Source organism: Magnusiomyces paraingens (genome assembly GCF_902498895.1).
Source record: "Magnusiomyces paraingens strain CBS 517.90 genome assembly, contig: contig2, whole genome shotgun sequence".
Lineage (NCBI taxonomy): Eukaryota > Fungi > Ascomycota > Dipodascomycetes > Dipodascales > Dipodascaceae > Magnusiomyces > Magnusiomyces paraingens.
The window spans coordinates 3,944,685-3,962,268 of record NW_022474068.1 but is presented as its reverse complement, the minus strand read 5'-3'; the positions used below and the strand labels follow the sequence as shown (position 1 = coordinate 3,962,268).

General features: G+C 42.5%; 8 protein-coding genes across 8 annotated transcripts; 4 read left to right on the top strand and 4 right to left on the bottom strand.

Moving 5' to 3' along the window:
- Positions 1 to 63: 63 nt before the first annotated feature.
- On the bottom strand, positions 64 to 1,802 carry SAPINGB_P002994 (uncharacterized protein; the record flags this gene model as incomplete). Its single annotated transcript, XM_031997712.1, has 2 exons — positions 64 to 1,651; positions 1,708 to 1,802. 2 exons carry the CDS (start codon positions 1,800 to 1,802, stop codon positions 64 to 66), a joined length of 1,683 nt encoding a protein of 560 aa, XP_031853603.1.
- Positions 1,803 to 1,950: 148 nt separating this feature from the next.
- Positions 1,951 to 2,801, bottom strand: SAPINGB_P002993 (uncharacterized protein; the record flags this gene model as incomplete). Its single annotated transcript, XM_031997711.1, has 2 exons — positions 1,951 to 2,253; positions 2,361 to 2,801. 2 exons carry the CDS (start codon positions 2,799 to 2,801, stop codon positions 1,951 to 1,953), a joined length of 744 nt encoding a protein of 247 aa, XP_031853602.1.
- Positions 2,802 to 4,386: 1,585 nt separating this feature from the next.
- Positions 4,387 to 5,334, bottom strand: SAPINGB_P002992 (uncharacterized protein; the record flags this gene model as incomplete). The annotated part of the gene is made up of 1 exon (XM_031997710.1): positions 4,387 to 5,334. One exon carries the CDS (start codon positions 5,332 to 5,334, stop codon positions 4,387 to 4,389), a length of 948 nt encoding a protein of 315 aa, XP_031853601.1.
- Positions 5,335 to 6,512: 1,178 nt separating this feature from the next.
- SAPINGB_P002991 (uncharacterized protein) lies at positions 6,513 to 7,749 on the top strand (the record flags this gene model as incomplete). Its single annotated transcript, XM_031997709.1, has 3 exons — positions 6,513 to 6,595; positions 6,669 to 6,779; positions 6,858 to 7,749. The coding sequence occupies 3 exons, from the start codon at positions 6,513 to 6,515 to the stop codon at positions 7,747 to 7,749; spliced, it is 1,086 nt and encodes a 361-aa protein (XP_031853600.1).
- Positions 7,750 to 7,842: 93 nt separating this feature from the next.
- On the bottom strand, positions 7,843 to 9,771 carry SAPINGB_P002990 (uncharacterized protein; the record flags this gene model as incomplete). Its single annotated transcript, XM_031997708.1, has 1 exon — positions 7,843 to 9,771. One exon carries the CDS (start codon positions 9,769 to 9,771, stop codon positions 7,843 to 7,845), a length of 1,929 nt encoding a protein of 642 aa, XP_031853599.1.
- A 1,207-nt stretch (positions 9,772 to 10,978) lies between these two features.
- SAPINGB_P002989 (mitochondrial 37S ribosomal protein mS47) lies at positions 10,979 to 12,454 on the top strand (the record flags this gene model as incomplete). Its single annotated transcript, XM_031997707.1, has 1 exon — positions 10,979 to 12,454. The coding sequence occupies one exon, from the start codon at positions 10,979 to 10,981 to the stop codon at positions 12,452 to 12,454; it is 1,476 nt and encodes a 491-aa protein (XP_031853598.1).
- Positions 12,455 to 12,632: 178 nt separating this feature from the next.
- On the top strand, positions 12,633 to 14,939 carry SAPINGB_P002988 (uncharacterized protein; the record flags this gene model as incomplete). The annotated part of the gene is made up of 1 exon (XM_031997706.1): positions 12,633 to 14,939. The coding sequence occupies one exon, from the start codon at positions 12,633 to 12,635 to the stop codon at positions 14,937 to 14,939; it is 2,307 nt and encodes a 768-aa protein (XP_031853597.1).
- Positions 14,940 to 15,192: 253 nt separating this feature from the next.
- SAPINGB_P002987 (uncharacterized protein) lies at positions 15,193 to 17,481 on the top strand (the record flags this gene model as incomplete). Its single annotated transcript, XM_031997705.1, has 3 exons — positions 15,193 to 15,213; positions 15,276 to 17,039; positions 17,092 to 17,481. 3 exons carry the CDS (start codon positions 15,193 to 15,195, stop codon positions 17,479 to 17,481), a joined length of 2,175 nt encoding a protein of 724 aa, XP_031853596.1.
- Between the last annotated feature and the right edge of the window lie 103 nt (positions 17,482 to 17,584).

Here is a 17,584-nt window from a genome sequence, read left to right as displayed (position 1 = left end):
CTTTTTTTTATATATATATATATATAAATTTATATAGGAACAACACAATTTTTTTTTTTTAAATCAAGGACGGAGACGCTTGGGGTCACGGGGGAAAATGGAAGCGCGACGAATGTTACCCAATCCAAGGTAAAACATAACAACACGCTCAAGACCAATACCACCGCCACCGTGGGGAGGAGCAGCGTAGGCAAATGCATCAACGTAATCCTTGAGACCCTCGCCCTCAGGATCAACGCCGTGAACCTTCATGCGCTCGCGGAGCAGTTCAGGGTCGTGTATTCTCTGTGCACCTGACAGAATCTCCTCTCCGCGCATGAAAAAGTCGTATGAGTTAGAGTACTGCGAGTCAGTGGCATCAGGCATAGTGTAGAAGGGACGAACAGCCAGAGGGAACTTGTCGAGAATGTAAAAGTCAGTGTCGTACTTGTCAAGAACAAGCTTACCAAGAAGCTTCTCGTGGGCAGTGCTCAGATCCTCAAAATCATTCACCTCCTCACCAGCATCACGAAGCATCTGGATACCCTCCTTAAAAGGAATGCGCACCATCTTGCCGTCCTTGGGAACCTTAAACTCCTCAACAGGGTACTGCTTACGGACAATTGCAATCTCCTCAGCAAAGCGTGTCTTAAGACCATTAAAGATGAATGAAAACAGCTCAGCAAGAACATCAATGACTTCGTCGTAGTGCTCCTCAATAGCCATTTCCAAATCAAGACCGGTAAACTCAGTCATATGTCTGGGACCCTGCGAGTTCTCAGCACGGAAAACAGGAGCAATCTCGAAAACGCGCTCAAAATCAGCAGCAATCAGCATTTGTTTGGCCAATTGAGGAGACTGAGCAAGGAAAGCATTACCCTTGAAGTAGTCAACGCGGAAAACACTGGCTCCACTCTCAGAAGCAGATCCCATCAACTTGGGGGTGTGGATCTCAACAAAGCCCTTGCTAGACAAGTACTCGCGGAACAAAGCGCACACACCAGATTGGATCTTGAAAATAGCCTGGTTTGTGACAGTTCTCAGATCAATCACACGATAGTCAAGTCTAGTGTCAAGGTTCACAACAGGCAATCCAGCCTTCTCGGCCTCCTGCTCAGAACGCGAAGCATCCTCAATAAGAATGGGGAGCTGGGCAGGAGCCTCAGAAATAGTGTAAAGCTTGGTGATCTGGATCTCAGCATCTTTAACAGTGCACGAAGTAATTTCCTCAGGAGAAGCACCAACAATACCATGAACAAGAACAATGCTTTCAAGGGAAATGGAAGCAGACCACTTGACCATCTTCTTGGAAATGGAGTCAGCATTAGCAGCAACAAGACCCTGGATTAAGGCGTTTTGCTGACGGAATGTAATGAAGTTCATCTTGTTGCCCTGCTGGCGCGAATTGTGCACGCGAGCACGGAAAACAACCTCTTGTCCGGCATTGGCCTTACTCAAAGTGCTGATCTGAACACGCTCAATTCCAGACTTGGTGGTGCTCTGGATCAATGGCAGCTTACCATAGTTCTCAGTACCGTAATCGGGCTCGGCAGCTTCACGAGCGGCCTTTTCAGCAGCAAGCTGGGCAGCCTTCTCAGCCTTCTTCTGCTCCTTCAAGCGGGCGGCCTCAAGCTTTTTAAGAGCCTTCTTGGAAAGAGGGTTGCCATCGGCGCTATATCCAATGTTAATTAATAAAATCTCATCTTAATCAATCCTTCGCCTACTCACTCCAAAATAACGCCCTCAGCGGGGGCTGCAGCAGCTGCAGCAGGAGCCTCGGAAATCTTGAGCTCCTCAGTCTTCTTGGTGATTTCTTCAGACATGATGGAATTGGAGGTGGGGGGTTTTGTTGAGTGGATTGTATAGAAATTGAAAGAAAGAAAAAAAAAAGAGGAAGGGGTGAAGAAAAAAATGATATAAAAGTTTTTTTAATGTGTCATACATTTCCGGCCGGGTAACTCTTTGACACCACTACTCTCTATCTACAAACATATTCTTCTCAATTTTTGCGTACAGCGTATCCCGCCGCCGGGCATTCTCTTGAAATCGTGCAAGTGACATCTCATCAAGTTCTCGAATGTAGTCGTCCGGCACAAGCAAATGGATCCGGCCGGTTGCTGTGTCCAAGTACCCGAGTGGCACGTCCAACCGGATTGAGATTCGAATCCCCACCAGGTCGTTTGACCCGATTCCTGTTTCTCGGAACCCGCATCCCATTGCAATTGTGTAGAGCTTTTGAGCTGTTGCCAAGTCGCGACATTTGACGTGCAGAATCTGTTTATCGATAACATGATTAGTTTTATTTTATTTTATTTTATTTTTTTTTTGAGGATATTCAACGTTTCAGCTTTTTGTGCCACGAAAAAAAAAAAAAAACTTACCATAGCTTCAAACTTATACTGCAAATACCGTTTCACCGTATTCTCTGCCAAAGGATTCTCCTCATGATACTCCTTGACCTGCTTGAGCCATGCGTCGGTGTCAAGCTCTGTTGGATCGTGTGTCACAAATATCCATTTCCCACCAGCCCCTTTGCCTCCAATCTTTGCTCGTGTGTCTGCATTTTCTGAACCCTCAGAAGCAGTGACTGCCACTGTAGCTGGAACCACTCGATCTCCTTCCAGAAATACACTCACACGACCTGAGCATGAGGAGGTCGTAACCATATCTGGATGCGAGTTGATGAGATGAATTAACGGAAGCAGCGGCACGTCCACAGTACCTTTCGGCGAGGCATCCGGATGCTCTACATCTGTTTGTTCCAGCTGTTGTAAAATGTGTTTTTTCTTTTGCCCAAAAGGGTCGTTTTGTTTTTTGGCCATCGCGTATATTTTCAAAAATGTAGGAATCAAAAAAAAAAAAATTGTATAAAAAAAAGAGTGAGAAGAGATGGTAAAAAAAAACTTTATTAACCATAAATGGAAATTTATTCAGTGCGGCTTTTATTATTACCCGGCAGTACTTGAAATAATCTACCAGCAAGCAAAACTCAGAGATTTGTTTGAAATTTTCATCAAAAAAAGTATTAGAAAACTTTTATAAAAAAAATTGACTTCTATATATACTTTAAAATTTATTAATATTGCTTATTGGACAATTTTAAATAAATCTCGTTTTAAAGCCCATTTTTTGCTGATTTAACTTATAATTTTTTTTATTAAATTATAAAATTATAAAATTATAAAATTTATAATTTTTTTCTTCTTCATGTCTACAAGAATCACAAAATATAGTTATAAAGTTTTTTTTTTGTAATTCAGTATTCTATTTGAAAAAGTTTATGAATATGAGTATTGATTTTGATTGGATTTGGTCAGCCAAAGCTGGGTCAATATTAGTTTTTTTAGGCATGAGGAAACTTCTGCGGTTACTCTGCATCTAAATAATTCTATTTTGATTGTCAACTCTCAAGAGAAGTCGGGAGATTAAACTTAAACCTTTTAAGGTTTATTACGTAAAATAATATTATCACGTTTTTAATTAAAATTAAATAGAAATGAAAGGCTACCCTTGACATTTCAGATCCAACATGGTCATAACTATAGGGTTAGGGTTTTATAGTTTTAATCTAAATAACTTAAAAATAAGACTTAGGTTATTTTAAAATCATTATTCGATGACTATTGTTTGCATTTGGAGCTATTTATTAAAATTCCTCAAGGGCTAGGGTAAAAAAAAACTATTGGAAAATTTAATAGTGAAGTGTTTTATGCAAAAAAAAAAAAAGTTGGAGTTGCCCAAATCATGAAACCTAAGCTTAGCCTATTATAAGTACATATTGGTTTTGAAATAAAATTTAAACCTTTTATCAAAAATATTTAAGACTTATTATATTTTGTAAAAATCTAATTTTTGGTTTGATGCTTTCATTCACTATAAATTTGTTCCCGAAGATAAATATTTAAATCTTTAGAAGTCTTTTTTTGTTTCAGTTAAAGTCTAAAAAAATATTGTAGTAGCCTTTTGAAATTATACAACTTCTTAAAAAAAATTAATATAATAGATTTTATTTGATACTGGCAAGTAGTTTAGAAGTTTAAACTATTTCTTATCAGGATTTCTAAGATTAGTCTAGATATTCAAATCACTTCATTAACATTTAAAACGTTCCAAAATTATTACAAACACACCAAATCTAGAGAACCTAATATCATACTCTAAATCAGAAATCAATTCTTGTGTGAACCACATTCATAAACACCTAATATTTTGAGCTGATTTTAAACAAAATTTCCATTTCTTTCTTAATATAAATAATAAATAATAAATAATAAATAAAGTTAAATATTTCAGTTCGTTCTTAAAGATTATAAAAGCATTTCTTTGTAAAAAAGCAAAAGACAAAAACAGAACCAGCTGTTTTTTTTTTTTTTTTTTTTTTTTTCAAACTCAATTGTAACAGCTTATTTATTTCTTGACACCAACAGTACCGTCAGAAGTGAAAGCAACAACCTTACCGTCAGCACAAGATGAGTTGCAGAAAAGAGTGTAACTGCCACTGCCGTCGGGGCATGCAACAATGGTTCCGGATCCAGGGGTAATGTATCCACCATCGGAAGTCCAAGAAGTGGTGGATGAGGTGCCACTCGGTACAACTTGGAGAGCACCCTCAGAGTTGATGATAACAGTGTAAGAGCTGAAACCAGGAGCAGCAGTAAGAAGAGAGCCACTGGAAATAATGAAACTGAAGGGAACACCACCGGAAGAAGATGAGAGTGAGAGAAGACCACTGGGAAGAATGTAAACAGTGACAACATTGAAGTTACCAGCAAAAGACACCTGATAGTTTATGTTTTGGTTACCGTTGGTATTGCTGCTGGTATTCTCGTTTGTGTTAGTACTGGCATTGTTGTTATTGTTGGTGTTACCGTTAGTGTTGCCATTGGTATTGTGGTTAGTGTTAGTGGCAGTGTTGGAAGCGTTATTGGTGGTGTTATTGACATTGTTGGTGGTGTTTGTGGTTGTGTTACTTTCATTGTTGGTAGAACCGCCAGTGGAACCGCCAGTAGTACCAGTTCCACCAGTAGAGCCAGAATCGCCAGTGGTAGTACCCGTTCTGCCAGTTGTAGTACCAGTTCCGCCAGTAGTGGTGCCAGTTCCTGTTCCAGTAGCTCCAGAAGAAGTGCCTCCAGTGATTCCTCCAGTAATACCACCAATAGTACCACCAGTAATGCCACCAATAGTGCTACTAGTCACAACAGTGGGGAAAACCTTTCTGCAAGTGACACAGCCAGATTTCCCATACTTAGCCCAACTTCCACCTGGCTCAGCAACGGCATTGGCCTCAGCTTCAGCAACAGGAGCAGCCAAAGTGTAGGCAACAAAAATGGAAATAGCGGCAGCAGAGAACTTCATTTTTTTTTGTTTAAAGGAACTAAATAATAAAAGTTGTAAAACTTGGAGGAAAAAAGTAAAAGTGTAATTAGAAGCTAAAAAAACTGATAGAATTGTTTGATGAAGATAAAAAGAGAAAAAAAAATATTGAAGAAGAAGAACTTGTTATTATTTTATAGTTGAAAATTTCGAATATATGAAAAAAAACATTGAATAACAATAATTTCAATTAATTTGTTTAAAATATATTTTTTTCTAAGAGTTTATTTTGGTCTTAAACCAATAGTTAATTTTTGTTCATCAATCTCTTCAATTTATTATGGAAAGATATGAGCACAAAGAACTGAAGTTTATTTTCTTTGTAATTTCTTTTCAATATTGAAATGATTCAATTTTCAATGTTGCTTATTGTAAACGATTTAATGAGCGAAACGAATTGAGACCATTTTTCTTTTAACAATGGACATATCGGGAAAGACAGATTGAGTCAATGTGAGTCTAGTAACTACTTTTTCAAACGCATTTCAGGTAGTTTCACAACATTTACAAAATAAATTTAAGTTACGGAATAGTCCCGGAATTAATTGAAGTAAAGAAAAAAAAACAGTCGCCAAGAAATTTCGGATTCATAAAAAAAAAGAATGGTAAAAAGAAGATAACACTTAGGAAGCGTTTAATATTACACAAGTTTTGGACTTGACGGATGCTCATGTCTTAATGATAAATAAATAAAGAGGGGTAACAATAAAAGCAGATAAAATGTTTATTTTTTATTTTTTGTTATTAGATATGATCACTAGTTTTATTTCTTATTTGAGATCCGATTTTCATGATTTTGATTCTAAAATAGTTTTGGAGTTAGTCAATGGAGACAGCAAAAAATAAAAAGAAACAACGGCAGTAGCCGTAATGTGTTTTCCAGCCGCATAAGCTACGATTTGCCCAAAAATGGGTGTCCCGTACTATCATGAGCTATAACCCTAACCCAGAGGAGACATTAAGCTGTCATCAGCCTTTCTTTTCCAAAAAAAAAAAAAAGTAAACCTCCCAACCTTGTTTGAACTAAAATATTATCAAGTTCAGTTTCATTTTCCTTTCAAACAGAATACAACCGGGATATTTTTTTTTCTAGTCCCTATATCCACTTGACACGTTATTTTTTGTTTGATAAATTACCCACGCTTTATATAGATATGACCATGGATGTCTTACGACCAGGCACAGGTTCTTCCATTTCTTCACCGGAGGAATGCCCCCAGATTTTGCTGATGGGCTTGCGCACGTAAGTTTTTTTTACCTTTTTCCCCAGAAATTTTTTATGAGACTCTTAGGCTAACATATTTTTCGAAATGTAGATCTGGCAAGTCATCCATTTGTGAGGTGGTGTTCAACAATATGAAACCACTTGAAGCGTTATACATTGAAAGCACGACACACCCAACTTCGCGAGAAATACTAAACGCCAGGTAAGTGTTGACTCTTAAAAGACCAAAAAAAAAAAAAAGGTTTTGAAAAATTTCCTCCTATTAACAAAGAAGTCACAGCTCGCTGTTTCGGTTTTACATTACGGAGATACCTGGGCAAATGTCCGTCACAGAGGAATCGGACCTTGACGTGATACGGTACTTGCAAAACACAGGTGCGCTTATTTACGTGATTGACTGTCAGTCAGAATACCTTGGCGCGCTTCAGAACCTTGTGGCCATCATTCACCAAGCGCTATCAGTCAACCCTCTGATCAACATAGAAGTACTGATTCACAAAGTCGATGGGCTCACCTATGAGTTCCGATATGAAACGCGACGTGACATTATACAACGTATCCAGGCAGAACTCGAAGAGCTTGGTCTCAAGAATGCTCAAATTACCTTTTATTTAACCTCTATTTATGACCGATCGATTCACGACGCTCTGTCACGCATTGTTCAGCGGCTTATTGCTGAAACTCCCACCCTTGAGTCTATTCTCAATAATCTTTGCTCAAGTTCAGGTGTTGAAAAGGCCTTTTTAATGGATGTTAAGACCAAAATCTATATTGCAACAGATTCATCACCTGTGGATCCACAGACTTATGAGCTATGCAGTGATTTTATTGATGTGACGCTGAGGATTGACGAACTATATAAAACTCGAGAGGATAGAAAGACAGTTGAGCGCCGAATGCGTGCTCTGCGGCGAGTCGCAGCCGGAAATAATGACTCAACAGCTCAAGACGATGACGAGCAGTCGGTACAACAGCAAGAGCAACCGGTGCCGCTTAAAACCATGTCTAAAATGCAAAACGGGATTGCACTATATCTCTCGCAAATGGTCAAGGGCCTGGCGCTCGTGGGCTTTATTCGCACAGAAACTGTTGAGAAAACGGCAGTACTGGATTATAATGCTGAAATTGTCAGCGAGGCTTTGAAAAAAATGTGGCCTCATAGTGAAGAGTAAAATCTGGTTTGTGTAAAAAAAAATTAAAAAAATTAAATTAAAAAAAAAACAAAATAAACCCAAAAAAAAACTACATAGATAAAAAAAAAGCAATTACTTTTGAGGACCACCCTTCTTGCTGACAGCCTTGGAGACACCACGAGCGTCAACTTCGACACGCTTGGTAGTCTGCATAGCGTCTTGGCCAACAAGGTAGGTAATGTCGTCCCATGGATGTCTGTAAAGACCAGTCTTGAGTCTCTTTTGGTCGAGATGATGGGCAATAAGACCAATAGAACGGCCCAACACAAATAGACCGTTGAGAACACCATTCTTCAAGTATTCCTCAACTTCTTCTGGTGTAAATGCACCAGACGAACGCATAAGGTCAACAAACGATACGGCAACACAGCCATCGACGTTAAGAATAAGGTTGTCCTTTTTAGATGTAGTGACTTCTTCAACGGCCAGCGCATAGTCCAAAAGGTTTGTAGCGGGGAAGTTCTTCTTGACAAATTCCTTGACAAGTTCGACACGGAAATCAGGGTTGTTACGCGACTTAACCTTATGGCCAATGCCAGGAATAAGCTTATTTTGCTTGCGCATCGAATCGACAAACTGGCGTGGTGAGAGACCCTTATCAAAGGCATTCTTAAACTCGTTGGCGGCACCGTCCAGCGCGCCACCAAAGCGCTCACCAATTGTCAGAAGACCAGAGACGAGGGAAGAAATAAGATCTTTTCCAGCACGTGTGGTAATAATAGTATTCATAGCACCAGAAACTGCCGGACCATGATCAGCCGTCAGCATTAAAACCATTTCCAAAAACTTGGAGGCATAAGGAGGCAGGCGTCGGCGGAACCACAGCAAAGACATGACACCACCGATACCAATATCCTCCTTAAAGACTTCGGAAATAGGAATACCAGCGTACAAAAGTTCTTGGCCACGGTCATCAGAAATAGTAGAGATAAAGGCAGCAGGCTTGCGAATGAGACCAAGTTCTTGGGCCCAAGAGTAATCAATGGGAATCTTGGGAACTTCAGGCTCAGGTTCAGGAACAATGACCTTCTTCTTAACAAGGGAATCATAAACTTGGGCCAAAGTTTCTGGGAGGTCTTCAAAGGTATCAGGGACGTAGAATCCAGCAGCTTTCATGGCAGCATTCTTAGAAACAGCTGTTTCAAGGTTAGAGTTGGCCATAGAACCAGCGTGACCGAATTGAACCTCGGTCTTAAGCTTGGAGGCAATGGTACCAATGGCCCAGGCAACAATAGGTTTCTTGACAATGCCATTCTTGACAGCTTCAATAACGCGGTACTCTTCGACACCGCCGACCTCACCAAGCAAGACAATAATCTTACAGTTGGGATCGGCTTCGTAACGCAAAATGTGGTCGATAAAGGTAGTACCAGGGTAACGATCACCACCAATGGCAATACCTTCGTAAACACCGTCGGTAGTATGAGCAATGATATTGTTAAGCTCATTGGACATACCGCCAGACTTGGAAACATAGGCAACAGAACCGGGACGGTAGAGCTTGGAGGCAACAATATTATCCATCATACCACCAGTGTTACCAATTTTGAAGCAGCCAGGCTTGATACCACCGACAGTGGCAGGGCCAATGATGGTGACACCCTTCTTCTTAGCCTTGTAGAGAATCTCACGAGCGCGACGCTCAGGGACACCCTCGGCAATGATAGCAATGGTCTTGATTTGAGGGTATTCAAGAAGCTCAAGAGTTGAAGAGTACACGGAACGAGATGAGGCAAAGTTAACAACCACATCAACATCGGGGTGCTTGGCAATTGCCTTCTCAACCTGCTGGTAGACAGGGAGAAGTGTTTCTTTGGTGCCCCAATACATCTTGGTGACGAACTGGCCGCCAAAGGGGTAAATAACACCAGCAACAGAGGGGATCTCGCGCTTGCAGATAAAGTCAAAGTCAAGCATGCCCTGGCAAGCGCGGGGCTGAAGACCATAAACAAAAGCTCGAGTTTTGTTTGTGAAGAGCTCGTAAGGCATTTTCTCCGACATGATGGGCGGTAAGATGAATGGAGGATTGAAGGATTTGGTTAAGATTTAGGTTAATTAAAGGGATTGTTATGATATAAAGAAAGTAAGAATAATAGAACCGAGGGATAGCGTGTAGTTTATATAGATTTTTTAGTATGATATACACGGTAATCAAAGTGTTTTTTTTTTTTTTTGGGTTGACTCTTTTGAGTTGTTGGGAAGGTTTTGTATGTTATGTGCCCATGTTAAAAACTCAATCAGTAGTAAACGCAGTTTTAAAGGAGGGGCTAACAGCCGGTGCCAGTTTAAGCCTGGGAGGGGCACGGAGTGTGGTGTACCAGGATATTTCAGCACGGGCTGTTTTGATAATTGTTTGTTGGCATGTTGGTGTTGGCAATCATGATTGTGAGGGGCGGCTGCTTGCTCGGGTCTTTGAGCCGCTGTGCTGGTCGGCTTGCAGCGCCTCATCAAACCCCTCACGGTGGCGGCCGCGGGGGAGGCAGCCGAGGAGTTTTTTTGGGGCAGAAAAAAAATAAAGAATGAGGGGCTAACAAAAGTGTACTACGTTTTGTAATGTAACTAAATATTAATTTGTAATAAAAATTGCAATAATAATTGCAATAATAATTGCAATAATAATTGTAACCAAAATTGTAATTAAAATGTAACAATACTTTGTAACATAACTTGTCATAACTATTGTAACAGATAACAGAAAATGTAACAAGATATGTAACATTGCACCCCCCACACAGAGCTCTCCTCGGCTCTTCTATAGATCCCCCGTAAGCTCTTTCAAGTTCTTAAAACCGTTTCACCCCGCCAGCCCACAAGAACAAAAAGCCCTTTCATATCTTGAGGCTTACATGCCAAATGATAAGCTCAATTTCATGTTTTTGCCGAAGTCTTTCCGAGTTCAAAGTCAATTGAGATGTCTTGCACTTCTCTTCGTACTAACAGCCTACCACAGTTAATGTTTGGCCAGCCATATACAAAAAATAAAAGCCCACTTCTACTTCTCCGCACCTCCATTAAAAACCCTAACCCAGATCATTCGCTCAAAATTTTCGCCTACGCCTACACTAGAAGAGACTCCGCAAGCCACCTTCACTACCACCACCTCCTAAACCTCCACTTAAACCTCCACTTAAACCTTCATCACCACACACCCAAAATCCTATAAATACCTGGGACTTCCCCCACTCACCTCCCCTCCCCAAATCCCACCATGCTCTCACGCTCAGCTCGTTCCGCTTTACGGCCTATAAAAATGACCCTTCGCGCCAAAATCAACCCAAACATGCTCCCGGCTCTTGCCCGCAATAACTCTTCTGCGTCTTCATCCAGTCCATCTGACGCGGACGACGTGCTCTTTGCGCCCAACCGCGCAATTAGAACCATCACCCTCAATAGACCAGCCAAGCTCAATTCTCTTAACCAGTCTATGGTCGACAAAATTATCCCCCGTATGGTTGAGTGGACCAAGTCCGACACTGCCCAATCCATCATCCTCAAAGGTGCCGGCAACAAGGCTCTCTGCGCCGGTGGTGACGTCGCTGCTCTTGCCAATGACATTGCCCAAAACGGCCCTGAGGGTTCTGCTCGCTCCACTGTTTTCTTCAAGGATGAGTATACCCTTAACCACCTCATTGCCTCTTACCCTAAGCCTTACATCGCTGTCATGAACGGTATCACCATGGGTGGTGGTGTTGGTCTTTCCGTTCACGCTCCTTTCCGCATCGCTACTGAAAAGACACTATTCGCTATGCCTGAAACTGACATTGGCTTTTTCCCTGATGTCGGTGGTTCTTTTTTCCTTTCTAGACTCGATGGCCAGATTGGTACCTACCTCGCCCTTACTTCTGCCCGTCTGAAAGGCTACGACGCTGTCGCTGCTGGAATTGCTACCCATTATATTCCCGAGTCTCTTCTTCCTGACGTTGAAAGCCGTCTCGCCGAAGTCTTTGTTGACTCTGTCGCTCCTATTGATGCTCACTCTCTTGTGAACTCGGTTCTTCTCGAGTTTGAGACCGCCGCTCCTGAGGGCTACGTTTTCTCGCTTTCTGGCAAGGCTCGTGAATCTATCGATGCTGCTTTCTCCAACAAGACTGTTGAAGATATTGTCGCTGCTCTCGAGGCTGACGGTTCTGACATCGCCAAGTCTGCTCTCAAGGCTATTCTTTCTCGCTCTCCTACTGCCGTCAAAGTTACCCTTGCTGCTCTTCGCCGTGGTGAGACTCTCGGTATCAAGGATGCTCTTGATGCTGAGTACAGACTTGCTGAGAACTTTATGTACGGTCATGAGTTTGTTGAGGGTGTTTCTGCCAAACTCATTTCTAAGCCTGCACGCACTCCTGAGTGGAAGCCCGCTACTCTCCAGGAAGTTACTCCTGACATTGTTAATGGCTACATTTCCAACCGCCCAGACTCTGTTGTCCAAGACATTGAGTTCATCCACCCTGAAAACAACTTCACCAAGTACCCCCACACTTTTGGTCTTCCCTCTGAGCAGCAGATTAAGGACTACGTTCTGGGCAACGATAACCCAGACCGTGAGTTTAAGGTCTCGGCCCAGGAGGTCCACGAACACTTTGACAACATCACCCGGGGAAAGCTTGGTGTCCACCAAAAGATTGATGATATTATTGTCAGAATGACCAAGCCTGATCCTACAGATGTCCAGCTTCTTGACTGGATTTACTAGTTTAGTAATAGTTTTTTTACAAAAATGGAAGAAAAAAGAAAAAAAGTAATATAAAAGTCGTCTGTATATAGTTGTTTTAAAAATGAAAAAAATTCACCATCCAAAATAAATTCTGGGAGACCATTTTGCCACTTTTAATCAGCAACCAACCCTTTTGCCAACTCTACACACATTTACCATGTCTGATAGATTCAATTCACTAATTCCACCTACTGCTGCCACCAACGTTTACAAAGACGAATGTGCATACTCATTTGATACTCCATTTTCTTCTGATGGCCTCGATGTGTGCCTTTCCTGTTTTCGTGGCTCGTCACCGCGCCCAGCTGCAAACTATACCAGAGCTCACGCCGATGCTTTTGGCCACCGGGCGTTTCTCAACATTCGTAAAGTCCTGAAGAAACGTGCGCGCGAACCGTCGCCTAAAAAAATCACCAAGCTTGTTGTACGCGAAGATCGCGAAGAAGACGTCTACGATACAATGACATCTGTCAAGTACTTGAATGAGACCGAGGAGGAAGAAGTTACTGACCCTAACTCAATACCTAATCTTAAGCGTGTTGTGGATGGAGTTCTAAATGCTATTTCTGCAAGTCAAAAACAAGATGCGCTTGAGTGGCGACCCGAAGTTTCAGTATGTCCTCATACAATGGATCTCGAGCAGGGACCTGCATCGACTGTGGCCATAGATACAAAACATTGCTCGCAGTGCGACCTTACAGAAAATCTTTGGCTGTGCTTGACTTGCGGCGCACTTAACTGTGGTCGCAACCAAGTCGGTGGCGCTCCGGGTAACGGCCACGGTCTTGTTCATACAGCCTCCTCGGGCCATCCTGTTGCTGTCAAGCTCGGCAGTATTACACCCGATGGATCTGCAGATGTTTATTGTTATTCATGCGATGATGAAGTCAAGGATCATCACTTGGCTGCTCATCTGGCCCATTTTGGCATCCGCCTTGCTGACACCGAAAAAACCGAAAAGAGTTTGACAGAACTCCAACTCGAGCAAAATGTCAAATGGGACTTTGGTCTGCAATCTGAGACGGGCGAAGAACTTGTCCCAGTATTTGGACCTGGGCTTACTGGTCTTAAGAACCTCGGCAACAGTTGCTATTTGTCATCTGTTGTTCAATGTCTGTTTGCACTTCCACGTTTTGCCAATGCATACTATCACCCCGGCACTATGCAGAAGATTGTGGACGCACCTGAACACAATCTTGAAATACAACTAATTAAGCTAGCGGATGGATTATTGTCTGGACGATATTCGGTTCCCGACCCAGCATTGAGTGACGATAAGCCCACTCAACATGGCCTTGCGCCGGCCATGTTTAAGCGGCTTGTTGGTGAAGGAAACTCTGAGTTTTCTTCAATGCGTCAACAAGATGCCTTTGAATTTTGGACATATCTTGTGGGTAAAATTCAAAAAATAAAGCAGGAGGAGGATCCCACAAAGGCTTTCCAGTTTAAGGCAGAACAACGTCTAGAGTGCACTTCGTGTCACAAAGTTCGCTATAATACTACGATCCAAGAAGCTCTTTCGCTTCATGTCCCCGTACGCCGAGTCAGCGACGAAGAGTTTGAACCTGTGATTGTGCAAGAGCTGTTTGACAATCTGACCCGGACTGAACATGTGGAATATCAGTGCAAGACATGTCAGGGCAAAACTTCTACCAAGAAGACTAGTTTTGCAACTTTCCCTGAGGTGCTTGTGCTCAATGCTCAGCGATTTGAAATTATCAATTGGGTTCCTACTAAGCTCGATATTGCTGTATCTGTTCCTGGTGACGAAATTTCTCTTGACAAATATAAAGCTCCCGAACATCCTGAAGGCGAAGATGTTGAAACCGAAGAGGACAACGCTAAGGAGCCTGCATTTACTGCAGATCCTGAAGGAATTGAATTTCTTACGTCTATGGGCTACCCCATAGTGCGTGCTGAAAAGGCTCTTTACCATACCAAGAATGATCTCGAAGCCTCTGTCAATTGGATTCTTGAGCATATGGACGATGCAGATATTGACGTCCCGTTATCACTAACCGGATCTAAACCCGCTGTTGACGAGGAACAAGTCGAGCAGCTTACGGCCATGGGGTTTACACCCAATGCTGCTCGTAAGGCTCTTCGTGTGAGTGCTGGCAATAATGAAGCTGCCGTGGAGTGGCTCTTTTCTAACCCTGATGACCCTGGTGAGTCTGTTGCTGAGCAAGCTTCAGAGGTTGAAGAACCCGCTGTCGACGAAAATGTTGGTTCTGGCGATCTTCCTGCTAAGTATGTTTTGCGCGCAGTGGTTTGCCATAAGGGCAAGAGTGTGCATGCTGGACACTATGTTGCATTTGTGCGTAAGCCTGTACCTGATCCCGCAACCGGTGCCACCACTGAACAATGGGTTTTGTTCAATGACGAAAAGGTTCTTGCAACAGCAGCAGATGCAGAGGAAATGAAGAAGTTTGCCTATGTTTATGTGTTTGAACGTGCTAATTGACAAGGTTTCGAGCTTTTGTTAAGACGTGGTGAGTTTTGAAAAAAAAAAAAAAATAATGACTGGTGTTTGTGATGAGATTTTTAACATATTGTCAAACAAGTCATCTTACACCTCTGACCGCTCTAAAACAAAAAGTATAAATAGTTAGCCAATTCCTCTTTTTTTTTCTTTTCCCTCTTTTTTTTTTCATAACTTTCACATATAAAAATAAAAAGAATATATTCATTATAATTACTTCAATTGAGCTTTATTAATGGACAGACTTGCCAACTATGTATGTTTTGGCTCTTAACGGTTTTCTCTAACTTGACGTGCATACAAACTAACATATGCTAGACACCTTCATTTACGGGATCCCTAGTCGCCCCTAGAACCCCACAAGCTGGCCATCAAAGTGCATTGTCATCGCCTATTGGAACCCCAACTCCCATTGGGACTCCAATTGGCCTTTCATCCTCTTCTACTTCTTCGGCGTCGTTGATCGATCCCCCAAGTTTGCGGGCCAATGCCTTTAGTCAAATTTCTGTGCAATCCCACCAAAATGGATCTGCGGCTGGCCTCCCTACCACAGGTTCTGCTACAGCAGCCGTTCCCACAACCCCATCTTCTGGCGCAGGAACCGTTCCAGGTTCTGGGGGGCCCTTTGGATACTCGTCAACAACCTCGCTGACATCTGCACGCTCTCCTACAGCTCCAATTGGATCCACCACTTCGTTGACATCTCTGCCTTCACTCAATTCCGTGTTTTCCTACTCAGCACCAAATACTGCAGGGCAGACATCTTTTTCTTTTAAGCCAACGTTTTCTCAAGGTAGCACTAGTGTTGTTTCTCCCTCCGCATCAGTGTCTGCTAGCTCGTCATCATCGACCTCTCCATCTATTTTGACACCTTCTGGGTCTCGCTCAGGATCTCTTTCTGGACCATCATCATCTTCTGCTTACTTTAACAATTCTACAAATTCGTTGGCATTGCAATCTGGGTTTCAGTACCAGGCTGGGTTTCAACAACAAAATACTGGGCAAACCCTACTGCAGTCGCCTATTTCATTGCCTACCCTGCAGAGTCAAGCATCACCCTCGCATATCAATTCCGTCTTTGGAACAAGCCGCAACGTCAATCTTACAAACACTCCGACATCAATGATCTACAGTGACCAGCCTGCTGCTGCAGCAGCTTCTCCGACCTCCTACCGCTCTTTTTCGTACCCCGCAACCACTGTCAGTGCCGCTACCGCTACACAGTCCTCATACCAATTTGATAACACCGGCACGGGGAACCTCAAGTATTACTCGGGAGGAACTCAAGCTCCAACGTGGAATTCTTATGCAAATACCCAACAGAATAATCTCTTACCCAAGTTTCAACAACAAACGCAACAACAAAAACAGTATTACATGCAGGATTCCCCGCCTCATGCATACCTTCATCGTCCAACCACTTCGGCGCCCGGTCGTGCATCCTCCGGCGGGTCAATGTCGACATCGAGCTCCATCTCCTCTTCATCGTTTGCTGGGGCTCCAGCCACCTCTTCGTCTACTATGACGATTCCTGAAGAGGATTATAACGAAGAACCTTCTGTGGCCTCTGCTGCAGCTGCAGCGGGTGCACAACTCATTCGCAAAACTCGCGAAATTGAATTATTACAGGCCGAGGTGAAACGACTTGGTGAGCTTTTAAGTCAAAAACGCATTACCGAACAGTCTTCCGTTAAATACAATACTGTTGCCGATATCACGCCTTCGTTTGTCCCGGCATCATTGTTCATCACGGGTGGACCTACCGTTCTGGATAATGGCCTGCCCTCTCCGGCCAATTCTGAAGACACAGAGGAAAATGAAAATAATAACGAGAATGGTAATACTGGGGCATATGTTGCCGAGTTAGAAGTACGCCGGTTGGCAGCAGAGGTTGATTCTTTAACTACGGAAAAGGCGAGGCTACAATTGTGCGTGGATACTGCCATGGTCGCGCTTGGAACTGCAGGTATTCCCCCACCAGCCCTTCTTAATGATGGAACCAAAACTTTAGACCCGACAGAATTTGCACATCGTATAGTGGTTCGCATTGGAACTTTAGAGCGCGAAAATGAAATGCTTGCTGTATGTATTGGGATAAAAATTTTTAAGGATTGCATTAACTGATTTTTTTTAGAAACTTATATGTCAAGGACGATATGCCCTCAAGGAGGTGGAGTTGCAAATGCGCAAAAAGGAAAACGATTTGCTTCGCAAGGAAAACGAAGCTCTTCGTGTATTAGTTGAGCAATTGGGCACTGAGACGGAGATTGGATCAGCAGAAAAACAGCAGCAAACAGAACGCAACTGGTCAACTAAGAGTATCGGTATTAACAAAACACAATCTGCCGGTGGTGAAAAAACTGAGGGAGGAAGCAAGTCAGGGTCCCCAAATAAGAACTTGCGCGGAGGGCGTGGATCATCTGCTAGTAGTGGAAGCTCTGGAAGCTCTTCTGCAAAAGGTTCTGGCTCTGGTTCTGGCTCCAGTGGTGGATCTGGGTCTGGATCGCAACGGCGCAAAAAGTGATGAAAAAAATACTTAGGGGAATCAAAAAAAAAAAAAAAAAAAAAAAAAAAAAAAAATCCCAAACCATTTGTATAATACCGTATTTTTAGAAATAAATAGAAGG